The sequence below is a fragment of the Synchiropus splendidus genome, chromosome 2, assembly GCF_027744825.2.
Source record: "Synchiropus splendidus isolate RoL2022-P1 chromosome 2, RoL_Sspl_1.0, whole genome shotgun sequence".
Lineage (NCBI taxonomy): Eukaryota > Metazoa > Chordata > Actinopteri > Syngnathiformes > Callionymidae > Synchiropus > Synchiropus splendidus.
Genome location: NC_071335.1, coordinates 38,156,755 through 38,183,515, shown reverse-complemented (window position 1 = coordinate 38,183,515; position 26,761 = coordinate 38,156,755). Strand labels below are relative to the sequence as shown.

The 26,761-nt window shown below is 41.8% G+C and overlaps 1 protein-coding gene across 3 annotated transcripts in view; it reads left to right on the top strand.

The window, feature by feature from the left end:
• The window catches only part of LOC128755024 (endonuclease V-like), a 76,351-nt gene that overhangs the window by 26,318 nt on the left and 23,272 nt on the right, over positions 1-26,761 (top strand). For 2 of the 3 annotated variants that reach the window (XM_053858164.1, XM_053858162.1), the window contains one exon: positions 8,428-8,497. The exons of the other annotated variant lie outside the window; for it this stretch is intronic. In XM_053858164.1, coding sequence (XP_053714139.1) covers positions 8,428-8,496 — 69 coding nt within the window. In that variant the 3' untranslated portion in view covers position 8,497. The remainder of the gene's footprint in view (positions 1-8,427; positions 8,498-26,761) is intronic. 3 annotated transcript variants of the gene reach the window in all.

Genomic DNA, 26,761 nt, shown 5'->3' with positions numbered 1-26,761 from the left:
CATGTTATTAAACTTAGAATGAATGTAGCACTTTCCCATGGCTAACCCTGACCCCAACCATGGGGAGTAAAAGGCGATCAATGTATGACGCCGTGGAGAGGGTGAATGTGTTGGGATAACACTGGGGATGAAACTTATACTGGATTTCAGACCGTTTGAAAGCATCTGCGACATGTTAAATATATGTGAAATATAACTTTTTTAACTTCTATAAATGTTTTCCTTTCTCTTGACTCCTGTTTTAGGGCGACTTTATGTCCACTTCTGGCCACCGTAGATCAAGCTACTTGGAGTACATGCTTGAGCTGATCAGGACGAATATGTTTCTTTTGGGGATGGTCCGATCAGGATTTTTGCTGCCGGTCACTGATATCGATCAGCCAGAGTGCCGATCACCACCGCTCACCGATACCGATCACATGGGATGACAATGACTTGGTCATCAAAATGATGAGCCCTTCTGTGTACATGATGTGAAAAAATGAACTTTAAGTCATTTTAATTCAGACACATTTTACATACCTCTTCAAGGTGGCAAAAATAAAAAAAAACCTTGCTGAATGCTGCAATTATCCTGTCAAAAGCCGAAACCGAAAAACATTTCATTTGATGTGAGAAGTTGCAGGTGAATCTCTAGAGACTGTGCTGTCCGAGACAGAGAGCACACATTTATGAAAGTTCCACTTCGGATGTTCTCATAAGTTTCAGATTCAGGTGGAACGCTGCACTTGACTCCAAAACGGTGATGGATCCGGTTGTTTTCGTCTCCTTCTCTGCGTAAACACCTGACAAAGGCTGGTGATCTAGCTCAGTGAAATGAATAATTATTTCTTATCATTCTGAATGTCATGCTCGGACTGGCGGTACAGCCTGCTGCTAGCGCTAGGAACCAGAGGTCACACTTTCATTAGCCCTGAAAACTCTCCGTGCTACGTCAAGTGCTGCCGCTTTAAATGGCGTGTTTAATTTGAAGGCCCTTCCCTGCGCAGCATTTTCCCGTGCATGTGCTGCAGGATGCAAACATTACATGACTGATTGAAAGAAGCTCCACCGGGAGGAGGAGCGGACGCGTAACAACCAGCGGGGCTTCGTCCGAGCGCCGGCTGTCACAGGTGATCGGTTCTTGTGATCAGCAGTGTGGCGATCTGCATGCACTGATCACACTGAAATCGGCTGATCATGACCGGTGACCGATCGATCGGAGCATCCCTAGTTTCTTTTACACAAGATGGTTCATGGGATCAGCTGTGCTTTTGCTTTTCTTCATTTCCTTTGATCTCTCCGGTGAAGCGCTGATCCTAAGCATCTTGGATTTCTATACTACTGAAAACAACCAAGGTTACAATGACTTACAGGATTTGTCAGTGGTAGGGACGAGATGACCATTGGCAAAAACTGAGAATTAAATAAGATCAGCAGGAAAAAGAAGCTGTAAGACAAAGGGGGTAAAAGAAAAACTAGTGACTGTGACCACATAGTGTCTGTGAAGACCGGCCAGCTGTACCAGTCAGCCTGTGGAACTTTTCTAAATGTGCAGAATGGAAGTAACTGATTTGAAGTGGCATTATCCTGCGGGTCCTGGGCTGTCTAAATGTTAATATATGTCTGTCTGACATTCTGCTGCGGCAGCTGCTGGACTGTGGACCTCCACTGGGGAGGAGAAAGCTGTTCTCAAAGAGCAGCCATGGGTTTATTGGGGAAAGGGGCTGAGTTTGGGCGGCCAGGAGAGAGATTTTGAGACCACTGAGGAAAAAGAGTGTAAAGTACCATTAATGATGATGGTGATAAAATGGATTTGGTTGGGGACAAAATCAACGAATGAGACCAAGGGTTCCAGGAGGGAGGGGAGTGGGATTATGAAAATGATTTGGATAAGAGTGGAGAGCAACAGTAAAGGATAGAAGGGAGTGCACTCACATAGCTGCGGGGCTTTAGAGGCTTTGTGGGCTGAAGGATAAAGTCCTGCCCCGGGCCACTGGTCTGAAGCCAGGCCTCTGAAACCTAGCCATGTGTCTGTGTGTGTGTCCTGACTGCTCTAAAAGAACCTGCAGTAATGCCAGCGCTCACATCTGTTCACCTTTTAGTTGGCAGGTGTGCCAAACAGCGTAGCCACAGTTTTGAGGAGCCGCTCAAAGACTTTTCTTTAATCAGGGCATTCAATCACTTGTTGTCCCTGTATTAATCTTTTGTGCTGTTCACTCAGTCGGATCATTTATCGCTGCTGTCGCACACAGAATCTCATTAATGAAGTAGAGCAAACAATGCGCGTTTTTTTTTTTTTTTTTAATCAAAATGTGACCTGCAATCACACTTGCGTGTCTGATCCAGACGGCTGTTTATTGCCATGTTCATTGGAGATTTAGTAAAGACTTTGATGGAAGTCTCCACCTTGCTCTGCCGTCATTCTGGCACATCACACCACGTCTGTCTGACAACGCTGGAGCACAGTAGGCTGGGAGGAAAATGTTATGGCTTCCCACTGGATGCAAAAGTCTGTGAAGGGCTGGATGACATCCACCATGTAAAACCATGAGAAGATGCCAAGATGAGTCTCGCCACTAATGACAAGCGATGTCTGGCATGCCTCATGCTCTGTGGTTACCATGCTGAAATTCCTAGATTTCATTGCATTTGAAATCATTTTTTACACCATAAAAAAAATAGAGGGGACAACATTCCTGACATGATGGAACACAGAAGCCCATTTCCCCTCTCTTTCCTTTCATGATTAAATTGCCCCATTTTTTTCTTCATGTTTAGATTCTAAAAATGATCAACCTAATGCTTCACGACGATACAAGTTGACCACACATTGCATACAAATTGGCTCTAAATATTGCACAAGGATGATAAATATTTGTTGAAATGGATGAAGTGACAGCAACAGTACTAACATGTTTTTGAAGAATGCAATTTTTTTTGCTTGAGCACCAGCCCAACTAATATCTGTGCATGAGCCTGCCTGTCACTTGTGTTCCTAGTAGGGCATGTGTGCAGTGTTATTGAGCCTTGTGTATTGCTGTATTGCATGTGAATAATTGTCGCTACTGTTTGCCATGCAGCAAGTTAGAGCGGTAAAAGACATCCACTTGTGTTGATTCCTTATTTTAGCTTATAGACTCCCACATTAGAAAGAGGAGGTATCGAAAGGATGGATGGCAGTTTCACTGGGAGGATGATTTCTGTCATTTTTTTCTTCAGGAGGGGAGGCACAGCACTCCCCCTCACCTCGAGTGCATCCTCTTTCCTCTTCTCACTACCCCCAGCTGCGTGAACCAGATGTTGACAACCGTTGATCGTTAAATATGTTCAATATTGGGGAGGTTCCAGTGTCAGAAGGACATTTACTCCCCCCCCCACATGCTGTTTTACATAATTGAAGCTCATTTGATATTCAATGATATTAAACACATTCCAGCTGACAAGTTTCAGAGCTGGACACTGAGCAGGTTCCATCTTGCATCACTTTTGTTTGTGTGGAAGATGGATTACACTCACTTGCACCCATCCTCACTGCCATGGTGTACGCTGACGCCAAAGGTAGCCTGCCACATTGCATGTTGAGGCATTAGACTTTCAGTTGAAGCACATGTCCTGCCTTCTGCCGCTGTGGGCGGTGCGTCTTGTAAAGACAAGACAGAGGTAGGGGTTAGGCATGGGATTTCACACCTTTCGTTCTGCGTGAAACAACCTGTCAATTGCTATTTAACGTCTCTCAAACTACCATACTGTACAGCCAACCGACATACTGTAGATCAGATGCCTGTGACTGCGAGATCGATTTGTTGTGTCGCTGAGCAAGAGACTTAACCCTCAGCGCTTTAGTTGCATGAAGATCTGGACATGTGAAGCTCTAGAGAAGCTGCAGACTTGTATGGACCGCCGACTGGGAGGTGTTCAGGGCTGCTGCCAATAATATGGATGAGTATGCAGAAACTGTGAAGAGTGCACACCAAGAACTCACCAAGGTGAGTTATGCAAATGAAAGACATTGGTTCACCGCGAAACTCAGCCAGATTAGAGGAGAGAAAGAGGCAGCTGGCAAGAGTGGGGCCAGGAACTGCTACAAAGATCTTGGAGGGAGCTGAAGAAAGCTAAGGCCCTTTACTCAGATAAACTTAGGCTGCAGTTCTCTGCCAATGACTTGGCTGCAGTGTGGAGAAGCCTCGAGGTGGTCACAAACTACAAGCCACGTGAACAACCTCGCTCTTATACTGGACTTGGGCAACTGTTACTGAAGAGAGCTTCCGAACGTCAACTGGTGCCTTGTGTATGTTGTCCTTGTGACTTTTTTCTTTCCATACCAAATAATGTATTATTCTTGTTCTGTATTCTTTTCAGATGATTAGACCATGTACTGTGATGAGTGTGTGGTTATTAGGTTGTCCTTATTGTGCATCATCTTCTACAGTGAATTAGGCCCCTGCAGTGATATCTGCAGATATTACCTGTCATTGGTCAGACTATAACGTCGTATAATTGTACGTACCCGGCTTGAAAAGAAATCCTCATTTACTGCTGTAAAAACAGCTGGTGGCTGAATTCTTGTGTTCCCGCAATATTGAGTGAGCCAGGGTGAAAGGCTCTGGATTGCAACTCCATGTAAATCAAATGGTGCCTGCAGCAAGTTCACTATAGGGTGCAGTAAAATATTCATGCCATGCTTTATGCAGGAATTAAGCTGTAATTGTAATGTTCCTAGTGGTTCATCTGAAAAAGAATCACATTATGTTTGAGGAAAAAAAAATTAAAAAAAAAAAAGTGTTTGTTTTACTATTTCTCTTTTCAAGTAACACCGTGTGAAAGATGACATCATTGTGGTTGGTGGCCTTTTAAACTTTGTCATCTCATAGTTTCTCCTAAGAACTATTATTAAATCTTTTTATTGCTGCAAATCAGTTGTGAATGATCTAAAAGTCGGATGATGTGGTGAAAACACTGGAATTGTTGTTCTTAGTTTTTGTTTTTTTAAGAAAGAAACCGCAGTCAAAGCTCCAAATGGTTGGACATTAATTTCAGCTTACAGCTGAAATCGATACCTTCTCCACTCCATCTTCTGGACTCTTTCTAAAGATGGTCTTTCTTGCTTTTTTCAAAACCCTGGCTGTTTACTGAAGGCCGTGCTATATCTTTATTTATTTATTTTTCAGAAATGGTAGATAATGTACACTACACACTGAATGATGTGAATGATTATGAATGATAAAAACCTGTGATTTTCTGAGAACTAACAAGAGCGGTGTGCACCGCTGACCCTCCGCAGCAGCAGTCAGCTGCTCAGCATCATCCCCACAGCGCGAGCCCCGAAGGTGTTTTTTCAACCTGTGGAAGAGGTGTAAGTCACGGGGGGCAAGGTCTGAGTAGGGTGGGTGAGGGAGGAGTCTGTAGTCGCATTGGCACACAGCTTCCATCGCAACTCTCTTCTCTTCCACAAAGTGCAGTGACTAAACAATTCAGCAACCAGTATGATGATGGACACAAAATATGTTCTCAATATTTCTTTCTAGGAATATCCCGATACCATTTTTTTGCTGACCGAGTACAAGTACTAATACTGCCATTTGAGTGCTTGATATTGTGTCCTGATACTTAATATACTACTTAATAATACCAATTATAACAATTGTTTTAAATGATATTTTTTAAGCACATGTTCCCTGAACAAACATGACACCACTGCCCCAGCTTTTACTTACTTTACGTTCCCAGACCATGCACAATCAAGCTGCCTGTTGGTATGACTTCAGCGTGAATCAGAAGATACTGTCAATAAACACCTCTCACTGGAACGTTTCATTGACACTGCCTGGTCATGCTGCTCACATGGTCATCTGCAGCAGCTGTAACTCAATGGGGTTCAAGTCTGGTATGGAAGATCTTCACTCCACTGGTAAATGTTCCAGGCATTATTTGTTGACTTTCACTGTGCATCTCCTAAATGCTCAAGACAAACATCAAACGACTGTGTGAAGCGGCTGTGATCACAGAGGGCAAGTTCATGAACTGGAACAGCTTCTGGGGATCAAAGCTTTAACTCTAGAGGGAGGGGAATCTGTTGTGCCGCGCTACTGCAGAGAAAACAGCACAAATTAGTAATAGTCCCAAATTCTGAAGCATTTAAGCAACTTGGTGATTGAACTGAAGTGCTTTCAACAGTTAACCCAGCAAACACTTCCTCCTCTGAACACTTCCTCCTGTAGCTTGAGTGCTGACCTCAGCCAGCGGAAAACACTCAGAGTACATGAATGATGCAGGTCGACTTGACATCCCATTGACCCACATTAGCATTCTGGTGGGACGACTGTCACACTGCCTCTCACTGTTTCTGACAAAGCTGTACATTACCCTGAATAATTGATGAAATGTGCTTGTCTGTCCCTTTCACATCTGTTTTCTTCCTGTTTGGTCAATGAGTCAATTTATGTTTGTTTTCGTGCACTGACTGCAGCAAGTCAAGCCCGGGGTTTGTAAGCCAACCACTGTCAGATTTCACTTCAGCTCAGTGGTGTTTGATATTGTATGTGTTTTACTTAGCACCTATTTTTGTGGCGGCCCAAAATCCAGAGCACACAAGACAGTGTGGCACAGACCATGTGTAGAACATATAGAATAAAGGACCTTACTTAAACAAATGATACAGAGTGTGGTTTCGTTGCCATAAACACTAAACAAGGATTACATATTATCCTCGACCATCTTCAAAATACCTTTGTTTTTCCATGGCCGTGATGTCAACATGACCCATACTGCATATAGTTTTGTGCATTTTAATAGAAACAGTATTGTACTGAATGTCTGTGACATGATGCAGGCAAAAAACACGGCGGCAGATATGGCCTGCATGCAAAAACGACCAGCCCAGCTCTATCGTCTTACTTCCGCTGCTCATGATACTGGACACCAAAACAAAGCCATGTGGAGTCTGAGGACGGTAGCTCATGGTTGTAGCTTAAAATGTATTTTGGATACATGAGACTTTCAATGATGACATTAGTAGCTACTGAGCTATTTGGTAAATTTTCTGTCTGTCTATCCAGATCCGTGCTTAGATGCAGTCATCTGAGTTGGATCAGATCAGCTATCAACACATGATGTATGTTTGCTCAGTGTTTCTTGTTGATCTTAGCTAAACTTGTGTCATGTGTTTTGGATATTATTGGTTAGCAATCGCAGTGAACTCATTTTTTGTTTGACAGAACATATTTGCCTGTTGACTGATGGTAACCATTGATGTGGGTTTCTCTGTTCCTGTTGAGCTTGTTGCACAGATCTAAAAGCCTATTGTTATAGCTCAGCATCTGAAGACTCACTCTGGTTGACACACAGACTTGCCGTGGTTGAAGAATGTTTTTCCAAAAGCAACTGTCCAGATTGAGAAGAGAAAAATAATTGTGTATTTGTCAGAGACTGCGATTGAAAGGTGGAAAATAGACCAGTAACTAGCAGTAGTATCTTGTAGTAGTCAGTAACACCCCTCAATTGCAAATTGGCGTGTCGCTGAATGCTATCATTCAAGCGTCCACCTCCATCACGGACTACATGGGGCTTTGAGCAGACCACAAGATGAACAAATAAGGTGCAATTTCAAATACAGGTGGGACTCGACTAAGAAAAAAAAGTTAAAATAATGAGAGATTTTATAATTAACCACTCATGGTTAATCATGTTTTTATGTTTGATGATACTCATCAAATTCAAGTGTAATAAGTACACATCAGCTTAAAGTTTTCCAGTGCAGAGCTGACTCTTTGCTACATAAAGTGCAGAGTGCTTCTATCCTGCAGTTTTGTTTTTTTTTTGTTTTTTTTTTAAACATACATTTTCCATTGATCAGCACACTCTCATTTGGTCTCTTTGATCGAGGATGTTTTGGTTGAAAAATGGGCTGTAATGGGCTGAAAAATGTTCTCTGGGAAAGAAAGTTTGTATGCAATAATCTCTTTTTTTATTCTTTCTTTATTCTTTATTCAGTTCTTTATTTCGGTTAATAAGTTATTTGGGATTTATTTCTTAAAGTCTTGGCCCTAATGTCAAGTTCGTCCAAACGTCACCTGTTAATTCATATTTATAAGTTTATATCATTTATATTATAAGTTTAAATCTCTGAATGTGTACAATATTTGAATCTGGTAAAGTGAATTAGCTTCTACCTTCCATAATTTGCTGCTATTTTACTTTATGGCAGGTTTAGCAACAATCAACAAACTTGATTTGCCTAATATCAGTTTATGTCTATTGAGTATTGTTTATTTTTAATGAGTCAATCCCTGCTTTAGGCAACAAAATGAGATGAGTGCCTTGAACACTGACTTCCTTGGTATTCTTGCGTCTGTCTGGAGCTTCTTTGACACCAACTACAGGCATTTTGTCAAGTGTCTTTTCTCTGCACTCATCCTGACATGGAATTAATTGTGTCTTTTGTCTAAGGCTGACATTCGCTCCAGAGAATATCTTCGTCAACACTTTCCTGATGCCGATACACGACTGAAGGAATGACGTGAGTGCCGTAATCCAAGTTTTCTTTCACCTCTGAGGTCCTCAAACAGAAGCCAGTGTCATCCTTCTGTCCATCTGTCTTCAAATGGAACATGTCCTGCATTCCCTGCTTTCCTCTCTTATGCATATGCTCCAAATGTTACAGGCTTTACTATGATGTTGCTCTTTACTTATTGCTTCACTCCTGTCTGCAATCTGGTGAATGAGAGGTCAATGGGAGTTAAGCTCAAGGCCACGCATTGAATCAGACCTACGATCACCACATGAGCTGTAGAGGTTCTGTAGGATTCTTTTGTTCTTAAAAAAATCACGATATTGCATTTTTTCTTCAGACTACTTTGCAAGTTTCTGCTCAGTGCAACCACTGACCATATTACCATATTAAGAGCATATTACTGTTTAGTGTTCTTGGAGTTTTCAACGCCTCTACTAATGTCGACATCCTGACAGAGTTCTACCACAGACTGTTAGAGCAAGGAGAACCGACTTTATTTGCACTCTAATTTACCTTCTTTTCCATAATTTTATTCTAGTTTGGGGAAGTTTCCAGACAAATCGTTCACATTCATTATCTCAGACAGCTTGCATCATAAGTGTAATTATTGGTTGTGTGTTTACATTTTGGAGCTCATTTGTATAGTAATTCATTTAGTTTTAAGCCAGCTATTAAACAAAACAAGGTAAACGTATGCTGCTCTAGGAGTGTAAATAAAGGTTTGAAGTGAGATGTCGTGTTGGCTGTTAGCTCAGTCAGTGTAGAAACACTCCATCATTTTGCCGTGAAGGTGTGTGGTCCAGTTAGAGGTCCATCAGGTTTAAGTTAACTTGAAGGTGCGTTTTCGTTTGCTCCGACTGTGACTGTGTGTGGGACGACGTGAGTTTGGGACCAGTGTGTCCTGTTTACTCTGCAAGTTCCGGTCTCTACAACTGCATTGTAATGAAAAGCTGCAGAACACAGTGAAGATTGTGTTTCTCCTGACATATCTGCTTGAAACTATCTGCACATCTGTATAGTGAAGACAAAACCAGTCATGGTAGACAGTGTTGTTACTTGGCAGCGGCACCAAGTGGTAACCCACCCACCTGCCGTAGTTGACCTGGGGCTTGTAGCTTTTCCGCTGAAGATTGAATATTTATAGTGTTTATTGACGTATGTACTGTATACGAAGGTATAAAAGAAGCTTGTTTCTGGAGCAATGGAATTCAGACTTTTTTTCTCAGAATTTCTGTTACTGCTTACAATACGATCATGATCTTTTGCCATGCATGTGAACAGTTTTTTGGGGGGAGAATATAGTCAAGGCGGGGAGCAGGTTACTTTCTTTTTTTTTTTTTTTTTTAGAGGTAGTAATAATAGGGGTAATAAATAAGCTAACTTTCAAGCGATAGCATGGCTTTCTGTAGTTTCCTCAGAATTCACAAATGTTTCCCAGCTTTTCTCTGTCTGGGTGCTGTGTGGCTTCTGCGTGTTTTGTTGGTGCACCATAACCCGCCTGCTGTCCAATTCATCTTGTTGCAGTCAAATTATATTGCAAATTATATTGAGAAAAACAATTTTAAAAATCACGTCACTGGAAATGAACATCTTTGCGGAGGCATCTGCTCTCTGGGAGCCTTTCTTGTTCTACACAAACTAAACAATGACTAGTTGTTGCTGGTCTCTGGTGCTGAAGCACCACACCCTGTATTTTCAGAGCGACATCGCTGTCATAGCCATGAAGTAAACTACACTGGCAAGAGGCCAATTATCTTCATCAGGTTTGTTGTTTAAATTAGGCACATTAATAAAGTGGTGGATCAATTCTGCAGGTTATAATTTTGCATGAGCTTTTTCTAAATTTGTCCTGGGTGCCTTATTAGCTTGAGTGTGGAGGAGACTGTATGTTAAGATGAAGGCTGTGAAATTAAACTCATACATCACAAACAATGGCTGGTCCACATTGCACAGCGTGTTACCCCAGTGAGGATGCTGTTGAACATGTTTTCACATCTTTGTCAAGCCTCTATAACAAGGAGATGTATAAGGAGAACAAGGATGTATATATACATATATATGTACATATACATATATTTGACTGTGTGAGTGTACAACATTCAAACAAATTTTCTTTGGAAAAGAAAGTTGCTGTTATAAAGAACCCTGTTTTATGTGTTAAGTGTTTTTGTTTTGTCTTTTATTCACTATGAAAGAGTCATAAAAAAGTTAAATGATAAAAATAAAACAAAATGGGTATATAAAAAACTGTACCTACTCCAACTGATGCTGGCATCCTGATGTGATAGAGCAGGTAGTACTGCTCTGGCCTCAGTTGCTTGTCACTGATCAAAGGTGCAGATGTATGAAATCTCCTTCTCTGCTACTTTGAAACATTCAAATGAGCTGGCAGTACTAAATATCATAATGTGATGTACACAGGTAGGTTGGGTTTGCTAAGCGCGCTCAGTTGAATCTCCACTGTGAACCTTAATGGGATGCTCGAGCTCTTCTGCTGAGAAGACGCCTGATGCAGTGAATCCTCTGGGCATGCTCAACCCTTTGATCATTCCCCTAACAGAGACAGCAGCACAGAGAGGGTGGCTTAGCGTTGAGTCAGCAGGACTGAGAGGATATCCCAGCTTTATTTCCAAATCTGCAATCTGACAAACTGCACTTGAGTTGTCATTCAGATGTAAATGTTGTCCATTATCTTGATATGCTCCTTTAGCCATGACAGTGTTTATGAAGACCGTACTTAATTGTGGTCATGTTTTCAACTTCAACAACTTAAAGATTTGGATTTCTAGGTTTACACAGAGCCTCCAAAATTCTAGTTGGTCCCTGAAACCTGCTGTCCAAAAGGGAATGTACCCTCAAAATCGTCAAACAGATAAGAATACCGTCTGTGAATGGAATGTTTACAGCATCCATGAACCTCATACCTCCATGTCTGACATTCTTCATCCAACATTCTCATCGCTGTGTAGCCCATTGAAAGCACTCTCTCTGCTCAATGTCAGATGCTTTGGAAACACTGTGTAATAGAACCAATGGAAGGCATGTAAGCTTTACCTTGGAAACATGGGCTTTAACCCAAGGTGCAGATGCAGCTATACATGGAATGTTCAGTACATAGTTCCAGTTGTTGTTAAAATAGATATGACCAGCATTTATACACTTGTATCCAGTGTGACTTTTCCACAAATGGAACTCGCTCTTCAGCCCCTGTGGCTGAGTGACTGTGGAAACCTAACTTGTGGGTGATTTTCAGAAAACAACCTGGTGGTGATGCAACACCGACAAATCACTGAAATTCCTGATGTATATCCAACACATCCTCACTCCCATGGTGTAATATATTGACGTTGGGAGGTAGACTTTAGTTCCCTATGCTGATGCTGAAAGTAGACAGCAACTTTATATGTTGATATGTTGGCATTTCAATTGAACCACAGTGGGATGGTGCTCCTTTTGTGCTACATGTCATTTGCTATTTGAACGGCCAAGTGTTTCATTTTGGGGTGGGACGATATGGGTAACTCACAATTTGATACCATGGTGATATTTGGCACATGATAACGATAAAATCAAGATACATTAATAATATCACCATACATTGCAAGACATTTAATCAGCGATATATCCCTATATATGTGACTGAAACAGAAACAACACCCTTAAAAAGGAAAACAGCACGTGATGATGCATTTAATGTACAATGTACAAAGAAAATTGAGCTCAAAGAAACAATCGTGCCTCACTGCTTCCAGTCTTGTAAATATAAGCAATGTACAGCTGGACAAGTTAAAGTGCATGAACATTAATAGCATGACAAAGTGAGTGAGCAATAGTTCTCCTATCTAGAGCTGAGTGCTATATTGCCATCAGCTCCGATGCGCCACGCAGTTCAAAGAACATATAACTGCTTCACGTTTCCGGGCTTGAAAGGGTGACGTCACAGTGGAAAATATACAGTAGGCCAAGTGTGTTGACAACACCGTCACTGGCTCTCTGCCCTGTTTGTTTGTTGAAGTCCATCTGTTAAACTACCATCGCCTGTTCAACTTTTCATCTCGCACCACAAGACTTCCAAACATCACCTTGTCACAACTACTTGACACGTTGGTGTGTTCACCACAGTTTTGACTAGAAGGTTTGAATAAACAAGCTCTGAATCAAAGCCTGCGTGATGCTGCCACTGGCGTTAGCACAGCTAATGTCAATGTAGTCCATATCTCTACACTCATCGAAGAAGAGATTTATATTGTTGACACTCGCTGTGTCTGTTGTAGCGACAATACACATTATTAATGCATGAGGTTTGAGAGATGTTACACACTAAATGCAGTGGCTGCTGGTGAAAATAAGTTCTAAGGGGCGCTGAGTCAATACATCTCAATACAGTTTGACTCAAACAGCAGCTAAAACATGCTCATTCATTCTTACACAGTGTCATACATACATAGTCAGTTAAGCACCAAGTAGTCGTGTTGAGGGTTGCAGGAGCCTATCCCAGTGGTCACTGGGCGGGAGGCAGGAATACACCAGGAACGGGTCGCTAGTCCATTGCGCGCACACACCTAACATGCAAACTCCATGCAGAAAAGCCACTGGTCAAACCTCGAAATCGAATCCGCAACCTTCTTGCTGCAAAGCCAAAGTGTTGAGCACTAGACCACTGTGTGGCCCATGCAGTTTCATATTACACTGAATTCATATTATTATTGGTGTTGGGAACAACTTTTTGTCAAAATAAGTAGATTTTAAAATGTTGTGTGAACATTAAACATATTCATTTTCAGATTTCAGAAAATGTAATGTCCAGAACTATGATCTGTGACTTCATAAGAGGGTACTCGCATTACTTAGCATTTCAACTAAGATGTCTATGGGATGTTTTTCTTTCATCTCCAACTCCCACGACTCGCCAATGTTACAACAAACTGATGAACAGACCTTATTTTCTACATATTATTTTGCTCCTCTAAAAGTATGAACACATTGTCAAGAATATCATTTTCACTTTTAAACATATTCATTCATTTTCTAATGTCTTCAACTTATTTTGGTGAGTGGTGGGGCAGCAATCGCGGCGCCCCCTACTGACCAGCCGCCACTGACTAAATTGCTACCCAGTTCATTAACGTCACCTCTCATGCATTTTCTCGGCTATAGCTACACTTTTAATGTAAATCCAATAACATGACTACCGGACATTGACACCTATCTTAGTATTACAAAAATATCTTCCCTATACTTGACAACACAACAAAGAACAGCGCAGACAATGAATGATATATTATTCCAGCAGGAATATTTCCATTTCTGCAGCTCTTTAGTAGCAATAGCAGTTCAGTGGTCTCATGGTGTTAAGATTTATGACTCTTCAATCTCAAACAGTTAACATGAAGAACAAATAATCTTGGCAAAATCCTATGTAACGCTACATATAACTGCATTAATTGTTGTATATGCCTTGATGAACAAGCACAGCATGAACAAAGCACCCACAACAAACTCTAAATGAATCTTTCATTATAGTTGGCTGAACAAACTGTGATTAATGATGTATCTGCAGTGCTCTTTCTCTCCGTGAAACCGTACCGCTGCTCTCTGGTGCTGACCTTTCCTCTAAACCCGGCCTCAGCAAATCTTTCTCACGTCGTCTTACTGTGACTCATCAAGTCAATCCTTCTAAAGTCGCTGCAGTTCTGAGCATCCCATTTGTTCTCGATAACAGAACACTTGTCAGACGTTCCCTGCTGAAACAGTCAGAGTTGCCCTCACCTCCACCTTGCTAATCCCCTGAACTACTTCAGCAACGCTCTCCAGTCTGTCTCATTCTCTTCCCTTGTTTGTACTCATGAGTCTTCACTTGACGACACATTTCCATCCTTGTCCTTGATCAGCCGAACCTGTTACACATTCTCACCAGCTCTCTCTCTCCATCATGGCGATCCCCTTCTTTATACAACTTGCCTTTGCCTTAGCAACCTCCCTCTTTGCCCTTCATCTGCACTCCAATTGCTATTGCCTCAAATCCTCCCTTTGCTTATCCATCCATTTCTTCCTCTTCCTGACACTGCCTGGATTGGCGCAGTAGTTTGCAACCCTCCCATAACCCGTGGGCCACTCCCTCCAGTTTGAACAGATTTGAGGAGGTGGCTTGAATTGAATCCCACTTGACAAGGAAGTGCGATGGTGGATCATTTTTGTCTGCATGAAGTGGTGCCGGTCCTAAAACACTGCTGGCTCTGTCACGGGCGGAGCTGTGCACAGCCGCTTGTCTCATTCTGATACTGTGCAGCATTCGTGTTCAAACAATAAGAAACAGGACACAGGGTGTCCCTCCTTTCCATCTCCATCTTAGCTACAAAGGGCTCATTTTCATTCAGCCTAGACCTTTTGAAAAATTATTGATATTTTATACCATGACATGAAATAAAGAGAGGACGGCGCTTTGTACTTGTCATTAATACACAGGTAAAAACAACACAGCCGGCTTGTATGAACGCATTCTAAGACTCACTTCATCATCAATCCAAACATGCACATCCTTTCAGAGCGCGTTCTCCATCCTTTGTTCCATTGTTCTTTAAGTTCAGTAATGTTATGCTAACATGCTGATTATTCACTGGAACTGAGGTTAGTCTCAAGGATGTTTTGGACAGTATCTGTTATGTTGGGTTGTTGTAGTTGACAATTGTTTGCACCAGGACAATGTTATAGGTCACTCATGTGGAGATAAAATCTTCCTTCGCGTTACATTTATACAGATGGGAAAAGTTTTGAAACCTTTTATTAATCACCATTTAGAATTTTTATCATTTGACAGCCCTAATGATGAATGACTTTATTTTGTTTGTATGGTGTTTGTCAACACAACATAGCAGAAAGAAGTTTAACACACAAAAAATACACAATATGTCCATGAACAGAGAAGGCACCAGTCACTCCAGGTTAATGCCACACTAGTTTATTTTTTTATCGTGTTTGTGCTTGTTTGTTTGTTTCACAATGACTGATTTGTTTAGATTTCATTTACCTGCCGTAGGCATATTCCCAAAGCCATTCAATAACTTGATGAACAAGACGGATCAATCATTTTCTCTAGAATTGTTCTTTCGCCAAATTTGACTCACCAAATTAGAAGAACGAAATATGTAAATGAATCTGAAGACGGATTTTATAGTCTCATTAGCTTTCCCCCTGCTGCCAAACTTCCAAAATGCAGGCCATTTGACAATATCACACTAAATAAACTGCAGCTACGCTACAGGAAATTGGCCAATTTCACAGCTTGCTAATATGTTTGCACTAAAACAAGATGCGTCTCCTGCCTACCAACCATAAGGGAAAGCAATTTTCATGCTAAAGCATGACCACATTGGTCATATTGTTGGCCACAATACATAGTTACTGTGAGGAGGTGATTTGTTTGTGAGGACTGCCTCTGGAGTGAAGCACCTCCGGCTATATCCTAGTTTGTTGGCACCTGTGCTGTCAGAGAAGGAACGATGAAATTCTTGGCTTGTGGGTAGGAATGAAGATAGACTCCAACACCCCTTGAAAGTCATGACTGGCTAGGCTCACTGTCGCCCTTCTATCTGGAAGTGGGAGGTCAATGCCACTCAGCTTAGGAATGATGAGACAGGCACAGAGCAGTACAAGAACGTGCAAGAGACAGTGGTGTCCGACAATAGTGAGCTACTTAATTGCCTCCACTGGCGGAGTGCTGCAGTTTGTTTTACAATATATGACTTTCTTCCCCAGATTGGCGTGCGCGGCCGCAATGTTTGTAAACAAGAGCTGCTGCTTTTATTCCCGCGGTCTGAATGCTGCGGCTTATACAACAATGCGGTGAAGAAATAGATTTGTACAGGTACACCAGCATCACATTGAGACAAGATAATGGGCTTTGTCACAATAGACCTATGAAATCACACAGTTCTATGTCATATGTGCTCTGCCTTCTAACAGCCTACGCTATTGGTCAATCCGCATCGAGGCACTGGCTTTGGCCTGAGACTTCGATTGAATGGCTCACTGCCCAGGTAGGCACCACCCACTATCTATAAGCCCCTTGTTCTCTCCTGCTTGGTCTCTTTTTCTTCTCAGCCTTTGACTTGTCACCATCAGGTGCTTGGTACGTTGTCTTGTCTAGTTCCTGCAAGTTTTGTGAGTTAGTGCTTGATGCTGCAGACCAGCATGATGCCCGTGTCACATGTTTGGGCTCAGTGTATCTACAACTCTTGGACTTATCCCGCAAGCTTGGCCCCACCTGTTCCTGAGAACCCTGCTTCCCCGGTGGTTGAGTGCCATCCTCCTGAGCCGGCTTCGACGATCTATCAGTGAGATGAGAGGAACATGACGGTTTTCAACATGTTTTTCATGGAAGAATCTCGTAAGAAACATCACAATGACTGATGTCCGTTGCTAGCGGGACTCAAGTAGTGCATTCCAGCCGGACATGTGAAGGAGGTGGACCTGTGATGATGCTGCATCTTACAGATTTATTCCTCATGGCTAAAAGATAGCGCCTTGTTGTCACCAATTCAGTAAATGTCAAAACTTGGACCTTTTATTCATTCTGAAACATGCAGTCGAAATCAAGTTTTATTTGGGTCCGTCGGTCTTGCAGATGCTTCCACCTGTTGCTGGATCCTGCCTGTCCTCACTGAGTGCATGACGGAGTTCCATCTCTGATGTTGAATGATGGATGCTTCTGGAGTTGCCTTTGCAAGTATAAGCTGTGTATATCCTCATCTGTGATTACATTTTTCTTTTCTTTTCTGTTTTGCCACAGTCTTTCCTTGTAAACAAAGGAACGGGGAAGACCCATCTTTACGACAGTTTGCAATTACACCCATTTGCCAGCGCCACCGCCAAAAGCACATATTCTCAAACTACACATAGCCACTTTAATAAAGTCTCACATAATCGTGACTTGGTGATTCTGTTTCCATTTTAGTTCCATGTGGTAGATACTGCTGTGAAAACAGTGTGAATTAACACTTGTTTCTCACACATAAGACAGGTTGTGTTGATTAAACACTAGAAGCTGTTCTAGTTGTTTTGTGACTGTTTTTTATTCCAACTGGTATGTAGGTACTTCATTGTTTCCTGAAGGTTTTCTGAAATAAAATAGTTGTTGATGGACGAGTTTCTATATGATTAATATTCTATTGATCTACCAACATCTGGGATAAATCCAGACTAAGAAGTGCGGCTTGCGACTGGAGGGACAGGATAAAAAGCATGTGCTGATCAAAGTTCCGCTCTCTCATCCGAACAATTTAAACACGTCTCAACAGACACTTTGACACCTCCTCAAGATCAATCAGCACATTTTTGTTTTGTTTTTCATCCTTCATTTTTGCTGATATTTACATATGAAGTTTGATTCTGTCAGTCACGCCAAATAAACTGAAGATTCTGTTTAAATTAGTCTTCACCACTTTGTTTCGTTACCTTGGGAGTTGTCTGTTTATTTGTTTGAAATGGCATCATTACATCATTCATTACAGAGAGAGTGAAGCAGAGCTGTCCGAAGAACAGTTGTTTTTGTTTCTGACCTTTTTCACTGTTATTTTCTGTTCTCGGACAGTCCTTCTTCCGACATCCACTTGTTTGAGACATCTGTGATGACACATCCCTGTGGTGAATGCCATATAATAGATCGAGAGGGTGTGTGGGAGCGTGCTGGTGCTTACTGAGAGTGAGTTAGTGGCTGAGTTTCCTGAGTGTGATTCATATTACACTTCACCTGTGCTGTAACAACATAGCTGCAGTTCAGTTATTAATTTGACGGCTTCAGCGGTGTGAGGACAATGTTTGGTGACATTAGTCATTCGATTGGTGATGCTCCGATGACATCATCTGCATCTACTCAGGTTTGGTACATTAGTACCATCTTGAAACTGAAGATCTGAATGTGATTCTGGTCCCTCACTCTGATATGCCTGGCCTGTCATGCCACCCTCAGCACCATGAACCTATCAGTTTGTTCCAGGACATTATGTCATAGTCTCTCACTCCGACAAGGGACCTTCCCCATCCATCAGGCGTTTGAAACAGGGCGTCCAAAGCCACGTCCCTAGCCCACAACCCTGAGCCCAGCCCATTCCCGTCTAGAAGTGCCACGTCAATGACTGACATAACAACTTGCTTCGTAAAAAAACAAGCTGTAAACGTCTGTTTGTACAAAAATAACCTTTCATAAAAACAAACATGTGAGTCAAATGAGAAATGTTAACGGAGATAAACTCAGTAGCTGTTGCCACAGTAACACTTTCAGATGCTGGGGTCCCCTGCGCTGCTTGTTCATGTTTTTTTTTTTTTATATTTATGCAAGATAAGCATTTGTAGTCAGATAAACAGTTTGCTTGTTTGATGGCCAATCAATGTGCTTGACATCAGATCTTCATTTTCTAATTCTTGTCGTCCAGTTATTGTATTTTAACTTTCAGTGGTGAGACATCCTTTTTTGTGTTGTGACACCAAGTGTTGATTTGTTCAATTGGTTTGTCAAGTTCCTGCCACTGATGTGTGGTATTTCCCAGCCTCTTGTTTTAGTGTTGGTGAGGTGCTGCTTCTTGGCCCAATTCTATCAAAGACTCAGACGTAAATAAAGGAAAATTAGCAGACAGATGATGTGATTGTTGCTGGTATACAGAGCCCATTTATTCCACTGATCAGTGCATTCACACAGTTATTTGGCGTGTTCAACCTGGCTTCGCCCACTGACAGGAGGAGTCACTCTGCACCAGCCTTTGACAAATCCCCAGTGCATAACATGTCACAGTTTAGTCGCTAGACTCAGGAGAAGAAACACATGATAAAGTTGTGGAAATAAAGGAAAGGCAAAAAGATGGAAATAATTACAATAATAATAATATTAATAATTACAAAGCCAAAAGCCACAGCTGCGGTGTGGGAATATTTTGCCTTCAAACCTACTGAGCGACATGAGCCCAACAGCGTGGATGACCTGGTTTGTCAAATTTGTTCAACACATCAAACATGCACACCCACCAAATATTTTATATATATATATATATTTATATTAAGTAGGTGCAGAATTTGTTGACAAAGATTATGAATGCATTTTTTAAATTGTAGTTATCATTATTTTTTACAGATAATCAAGATAAAGTTTGTTTACATTGGTAAAAAACACTGATAATAAATGAAATAATTACATTTAAGGTGTACTGGTGTTATTATTGATACATTATAATGAAATTATAAAAAATGTTGTTGGCAATAATATAATGATTTGTGGGACGATTAATCAACCTGCAAGATTTGTCATCGTGACAGGCCTAGTCACCTGGTGACGGAGTGCTGTGTTCAAGACCTCTCATTATGACAACTTGAGAATTAAAATGCTCCATCAGTATTCTCAGCCTAAACCTCCAAGCCCCACGCTCCCATGCTTTCCAATAAAACTTCACCTCAGATGATGCATTTAATGTGAATAAGGTCTGAATTCTGCTGCCAACAAAGTGCGAAACCTTTGTTCTTGCTGTTACGGACGGATCCCGGGGAACGAAGTCTCCATCTGGCTGTGCCTTTGTTGGGTCTCAACCCAGACTGACCCAGACTCTGATGCCGGGTTTGTGAATAAAACATGTTGACGCAAAGCTTCGAAGGTTGTTTTTTTTTTTCATCTGTCTCATCGTCTCTGAAACAGGGCACTCAGGACATTAATAACAGAGAAACCATTGATTAGTGTCTTTTGCCGTTGAACTGTATGATGAATGTGTTGATCCTCCTTGAACTCTGGATGGTGTTTTTTTTTTGCCAATTTAGGCTGCATGACCACGCGTTCCTCTGCTACGTTCAGCAGTGATTCTCAAATGAAACAACTCAGTGTGCAGTCAGTTTTATTGCTTTTCTTTTCCCTTGACTGCTGTCGTCTGAAAACAGGAGAAGATGCCCAACTGAAATTTCAAGAACTTATATTGTGTTTTATATAACAAAAGCTAATAAACAAGGCAAGAGCAGTCTCCACGTAACACATGTTGCACCACACTTTTGCTCGTGTTCGTAGTTATTGCTGCTGAAATGATGTCTTCTTGGTAAAACTGCTGGTGTTCATGAAACAAAACAGAAAACCCCACTCTCTCTAGCTCTCTCTCTCTCTCACACACACACACACGCACACACTACTCTACAGTAGTTGAGCTTCCAGCAAGTTACTGTAAATAGACTGGAATTCATTATCCAAACCTTAAATCTCAGCAAGAGTGGTCGCCATGTTGGATAGTTTGGAACAGCGAGGTCAAACAAAGAGCAAAGCGGAATTGAGGTAAAAGTGTTCATGGAAATCTGACTGGGTTCGTAAAAGAACAGCACAAATATTTACCCCGCTTTTTATCTTCATTTGTAGCTTCACTTTTGAAGTCACCTGACCTTACTCGGTTTCCATTGGAATCTATTCTCAGAAAGCTCTGTAAGCTGAATGTTTATGCAGCTACACATCTTAAATTTGTCTTTGCTCATTCCTTTCATCCTCCTGATGTTTATTTATTGGGTCAAATCCATTTTACATCTGTTTGTGAATGGCTGAGTCATTTATATAGCACTGCTTTTTTTCTATTGTACTCGCTCTCTCCCACAATTATTCCTTCTCGTGCATGAAGAATGAACAAACGCTCCTCGTTCAATTTGACACTGAAATCGAAGCTGCTGTTGCAATTCAGCTGTTTTTCTCGGCTCAAGAATCTCCATGGGGGTTTCTCCTCTATTGTTCAGTTGTTAACATTTCTTATTTGTCAGTGCTTTACCACTTGTTTGGTCGTTTGTTCTCATTTGCTGTCACAGTTCTGCTGCAACGTTTTTCAGCTTGACTGCACCCTCTGTGTTTATTCAGCAGCTCCTTGTCCAGACTGCTACACGTGGTGAACATGTTAAGTACACCTTCGTTCACTTTTTAGTCTTTAAACATCAATGTTCTTCCCCTCATTCTTCATGACCTCGACATTCATCATTCTCGAAAAATCACCCTCAGACTATCATCCTCTCTCTGCAGAGTTTCACACTCTGCCTGAGGCATCTGGCGTTGTTAGCAGGGCCGAGTTAGTTCAGCAACACTGCACTGTTCACGTTTGTCGTCATGCAATGCAATGCAATGCAATGAGGCAACCTGATTTGAGGAAATGTGATAGGGCTATCGAGAAGACACAAATGTGCAATGGTCTCTTCAAGTACATGTTGGCTTTTCTGTTTTGTATATAAACTCTACCCGACTGCAAGGTCAGCTCAGAATTCAGGCAAAGCAAAAAAAGCATATGGATCCATCTTCAATCCCATGACATCATAAATTGACGTTGGGAAAGTCGACCTTTGCGTATGAGTAGGAGTTTACTAGTAGCGTAAAATATTACGCATATTACGTGTTTCAATGGACTCAAAGAATGTTTTCCTACCGTAGCATTTCGGGACGGCAGAGGGTAGAGAAAAAAAAAAACAAACACATTTTGTTTCCATATAGCTCCTGGTGTGGATCATGAGGAATGCGTGAGATGAGCAGCACACACGGGTGAAACTCTGTTCACTGAAGATGTTTTGATGTCATTTGCTATTTATAGCCCCTTAAGTGGCTCTCCTTCTTATTGATGGTACTGAGAGTCACCATGACTAAAATGCATCACCGTTTGATGGGCTTTAAATAGCAATCTGACATGTTATTAAACATAGAATGTATGGAGCGCCATCGCATAACTTACCCCTGGCGCTGGAGGTAGAATGAATGAAGCACTGTCCCATGGCTTTCTCTAGCCCAATTTCTTTTCCATATGTTATGCTGCCAAAGCATCAATATACATTGCTGACGACTGCCATTTTCGTCAGTAGAGGATACAAATAAAAAATATTTGCTGCTTGGTAAAAGTGTGGCACAGCTGTCTCAATGACAAACTGTGATACCCGTAAGATGCAATATGAACATTGTTGTGTTGTCGACGTTCTTGATGTTACTTTTGCAATGCCTGCAGACTGTGTAATGTCCAGCTCAGTGTTTGCAATCATTCAATAAAACCACCTGTAGTGAAGACGGCGCTGGTAGGATCTCTTCATATGCGATGCACATGAACAAATCGCCAACACTCTGATGAGGTACAGTACATTCTAAGTGCCAGCATAGTTGGGAACAGACGACAAGCAGGCACTGGGTGTCTTCCTGGTGAGAACACCTAACGTTCCGTTATTGATGCCTGGAAAGTCTGTAGAGCTGTTGTGCTCCCATAGCCTATCCATCTTGAAACATCATTGCCAGTCAGTGCTTAATGTTAGTGACTTACTGTTTACTGATGAAACTACAGTTTGAGATCTTTGCAATAAGACCCTGATTTAAAAAAAAAACATGTTAATAGAAGTATGAAATACAGTATGAGAGGCGTCATTCAGTTAATATTTTCTGCTGTTCTGCACAGATCTGCCACAATGCTGTGGGATCCATGTCAGTAGTGTTTAAAATGACTTAATAAAGCTAAAGTTTTGCCTCCATTCACTAAATTTTGTTTTCCCTGTTTTATTCATTGTATTTGCATCGTCTGTATGTGGAAAAGAGGAGACTCTCAGGTGCAGGGCCCAATAACTTGTTTGTTGACAATTATTATTCACAACTCAGTTATCAATTATAATGCTGCTATTACTGCAGTTTGTCCTAAATGGCATACGGAGCTTGAGACTTTATCGTACATATTGCTTTACACTAGATTTATTCATTTATTTCAGCAGATGGTGTAGCGCAAGTCTTGAGACTTTGTATGTGCTTGTGTTCCTTCCTTCTTTTTTATCACTGAAATGGCTCTACTGTGGTTGCATCGCTCCATGGTGCTGCAGGCAGTGTCCCTAAATGTGGCTAATACATCAACGGTTTAAAAAACAAAGTACAGTGGTACCTCGGTTTTCGAACGTCTCGTACTTCGAACAAATTGAGTTGGAACAAAAATTTCTAGATTTTTTTGCTTCGGATTTCGAATGAAAATCCAGAACTCAAACGCCCCTGAAAAAAGCCGGAAAAACATAACGTGCGCGGACCCACAACGCGTTTTATTATTGTGTATAACGCAGCCTCTGTATGCAGACGTGTCCCGTTAGCTACTTTACATTTACTGACTCTTTTTTCTTATCGAGGTGTAAAACCTTTCCTGTCGCCGCACTGGACCATGGTAGAGTGTCACAGGGGAGGTGCTCGCTCTCCACACTTCCGAGGCTGGAGCGCACACTCCAGGGTTTGATGTCCTGTTGTGGGCTGGAGCTCAGACAGGGATGAGGCGAGTCTGGGACAGAGCGTTACTTGGTTTATGACTTTGTCACAGCCAAACTGCACAGAAGCGCACATTCAGAGCTGGACACGCACCGGGCACCTCTTCACTTCTGGAGAGACGTCACTCACTCGGCAACCCCTCCCACATGCAGCGGCCACACACATAGAGGAACAGCGCACCTGCAGCAGACACTCTACATTCACTCCTACAAAAGCCTATTTTAAGGCTTGGAACGCATTATTTCTTTTTCCATTCATTGTAATGGGAAAAATCAATTCAGATTTCGAACAATTCAGATTTCGAACATTTGCTTCTCGAACGCCCGTCTAGAATGGATTGTGGTCGAGAACTGAGGTACCACTGTACTTGTGTAGAGTGTGGAAAGGCTGAGGTCAGGTACTCCAACATCTGCGCTCAACTGCACGTTGATTGGGATGTGCAAAGGAAGTGCACATCCGTGCTCAGTCATACGTCTGGATATATTTGTGCGTGAGCCATTTTTTGAGCATAGGCCATGTATTTCATGTCTCTTTGTGGATGGAGCCGCAGGTGCTTCTCGGACCATTTCTTAGTGTTGCATTTGTGAGAGTGGTGTAACTTGGAATAGATCAGGATGCGGTCTCAGGCCCTGTGTCAGTGGAAGTGCATAGACTACACAGCTTTTTCTTTCCTCTTCCGAATGAAACGCTGGCTATATGATCATAATGTTGAATTACTCTTTGATATCCTACCCTTTCCCTCTTTTCCCTACCCTTTTATTCATTTATTTTTGGATTGTTTCAACTGGATTTGAAAACTTCTCAAACGCAGCTCCTCACTGAGAGCCTGCATCTCTTGTTGGTTATGCTTTCAGGTTGTCATACTCATGTTAACTCATAATTTTGGTTAATACTATATTTTTCCTCTGAGTATCACCCACAGCTTTCATCAATGTCTTGCATGAAACCAAACCCCTGAGGAGGCTTTCAGCACCCAGTAGGCAAGCAATGAGTAGTATTGATTGACTGAGAGTGACACATTCAGACACCTTCTGAAGTCATCAAGTATAGTCAAACAAGTGTCACAACAAATGTTCAAAAAATGTATGATTCATACGCACATTAAAGTGATCAGCTTCTGCGCTTTTACTGTATCCACCAATATACACTACTATACGTTGCTACATACAGGGCTCTGGAAATCAAAATGGACTGCAATAAGAGACACCCAGACCATTCTGGGAAAAGAAAAGAAAAAAAAAATTTATAAGAACTGTCTCTCTGCTCCTTTTCTATCCCTCAGCTTGAGTTGAGATAAAAGTGTTGTTGTTGTATGTTTGATGTGGGATTGAAATAACCCCCCCAAAAAATCAAAATTTTTAAAACTACATCTGATGCAAATTGTCTATAGATTGTGTGTAGTTGAGAAATTCTGTAGAGATAAGACCTTTAGATTTACTCCTCTGGATGAGCAGTATAGAGGGAGGGATGGCAGTTGCTGAGGGGTAAAAACTGATCCTAGATGTATCTGAGGAGGCCAACAGAGGAAAGACTCTTTCTTTATCTATCTTCACTCCTGCTGTCTAATGCGGCACAAAAGAAACCACATCTCTTTCATCACACGTGGACTCACATAAGGGGAAAAAAAGCCTCCTCGGCTCACTCCCTGTTAGCACGGTGCTGTGCTCTGCTCAAGTATTGATAAATTGCTACCACCCGCCCCATTTTTCACCACGACCGCCACGTCGTCAAACACAGGTGCCTCGATACGAACCTCCATGCACTCTCAGCTGCTAACAAGAACCAGCAAGCAGCCCCGCGAATGAGGAACGGGAAATCAAAGGGTAAGGGCAAATGAGTGGGAGGGCAAGTGGGCATGGGGCGGGGAGGGGGGTGTTCACAAAAGAAAACAAGCTCATGTGAACGTGATTGTGGAATAACGGAACCTAGGAAGATCTTAATTGTTCAACTGCTTCCTCCTTTTGTCGGTATCTCCACCTGAAAACTGAAAGTTCATGGTGAGCACTTGCACTTGTCAGGACAGACATGCTAACACCAAGTGGAAATATATGTGCCCATTGATCCCTTAGGTCACATGGGTTGTACTGTGTGACGATGACTCTGTGCTCGCACTGCTGTCATTTCCAGCAACACTGATGCGTGACTTCCGTCAGCACATTTGTGAGTCACACCATTGTGCGAAGACACCCAGACAGGTCGATCAGTTGAAGTGTTTTCTCCCCTGTCTGCCATCATCATGTCTGACTTTTTCACCTGACTTTATATTTCTGGCAGTAGCGTCATGAGATGAGGTCACACTGTTTTAAATAGTGCGAGTTAGAGAAAAGATCATGCCTGTCTTGAGTCGACCAAGTGTGAACACAAGTAACAAACTCACTTCCTCTGTGTCTTTACAACAACCCAACCTCCCCTTATATTGATGTGACATTGGATGTCACTTGCTATATATAACCCCTAATGTTGGGTCTTTGTTTCTTTGCTGTGACGCACTGTCCACAGCGTCAGGACATGCTTTGGAAGGTGGAACATGTGCTTTAATTGAAAGACTAATGTGTGAACATGCAACGCTGAAGGCTGCTTTTGGCAGGTACAAAATTGGGAGTGAGGATGTGTTTAAAAACATATTCACACTTGTCGACTGACGGATGCAACACTTTAAGGAGGCATTCTTGAAACTGAACACTTTGTCTTGTAACTCATTCCTGCTTCATCTCGGACATTACTTGGAATACTTAGCTCCTTTTGTGGCTATTTGAGGTGCCACATATAGCAAGCGACACAAGTGACCATGCTTAACCGAAACCACAACCTCCATTTTTCCTTTCTTTTTACCTGACGTCAGGATATGCTGCGAACAGTGTTGGGACTAACGCGTTATTAAGTAAGGCGTTATAGGAACTACGTTATACTACTACGGAACTACATATCTTTTGTAATATGAGTGCCATAACGCGTTCCTTTGCCAAAATCACAATGCGTTTATCATTACTGTGATTTAAACATGCGTGTTA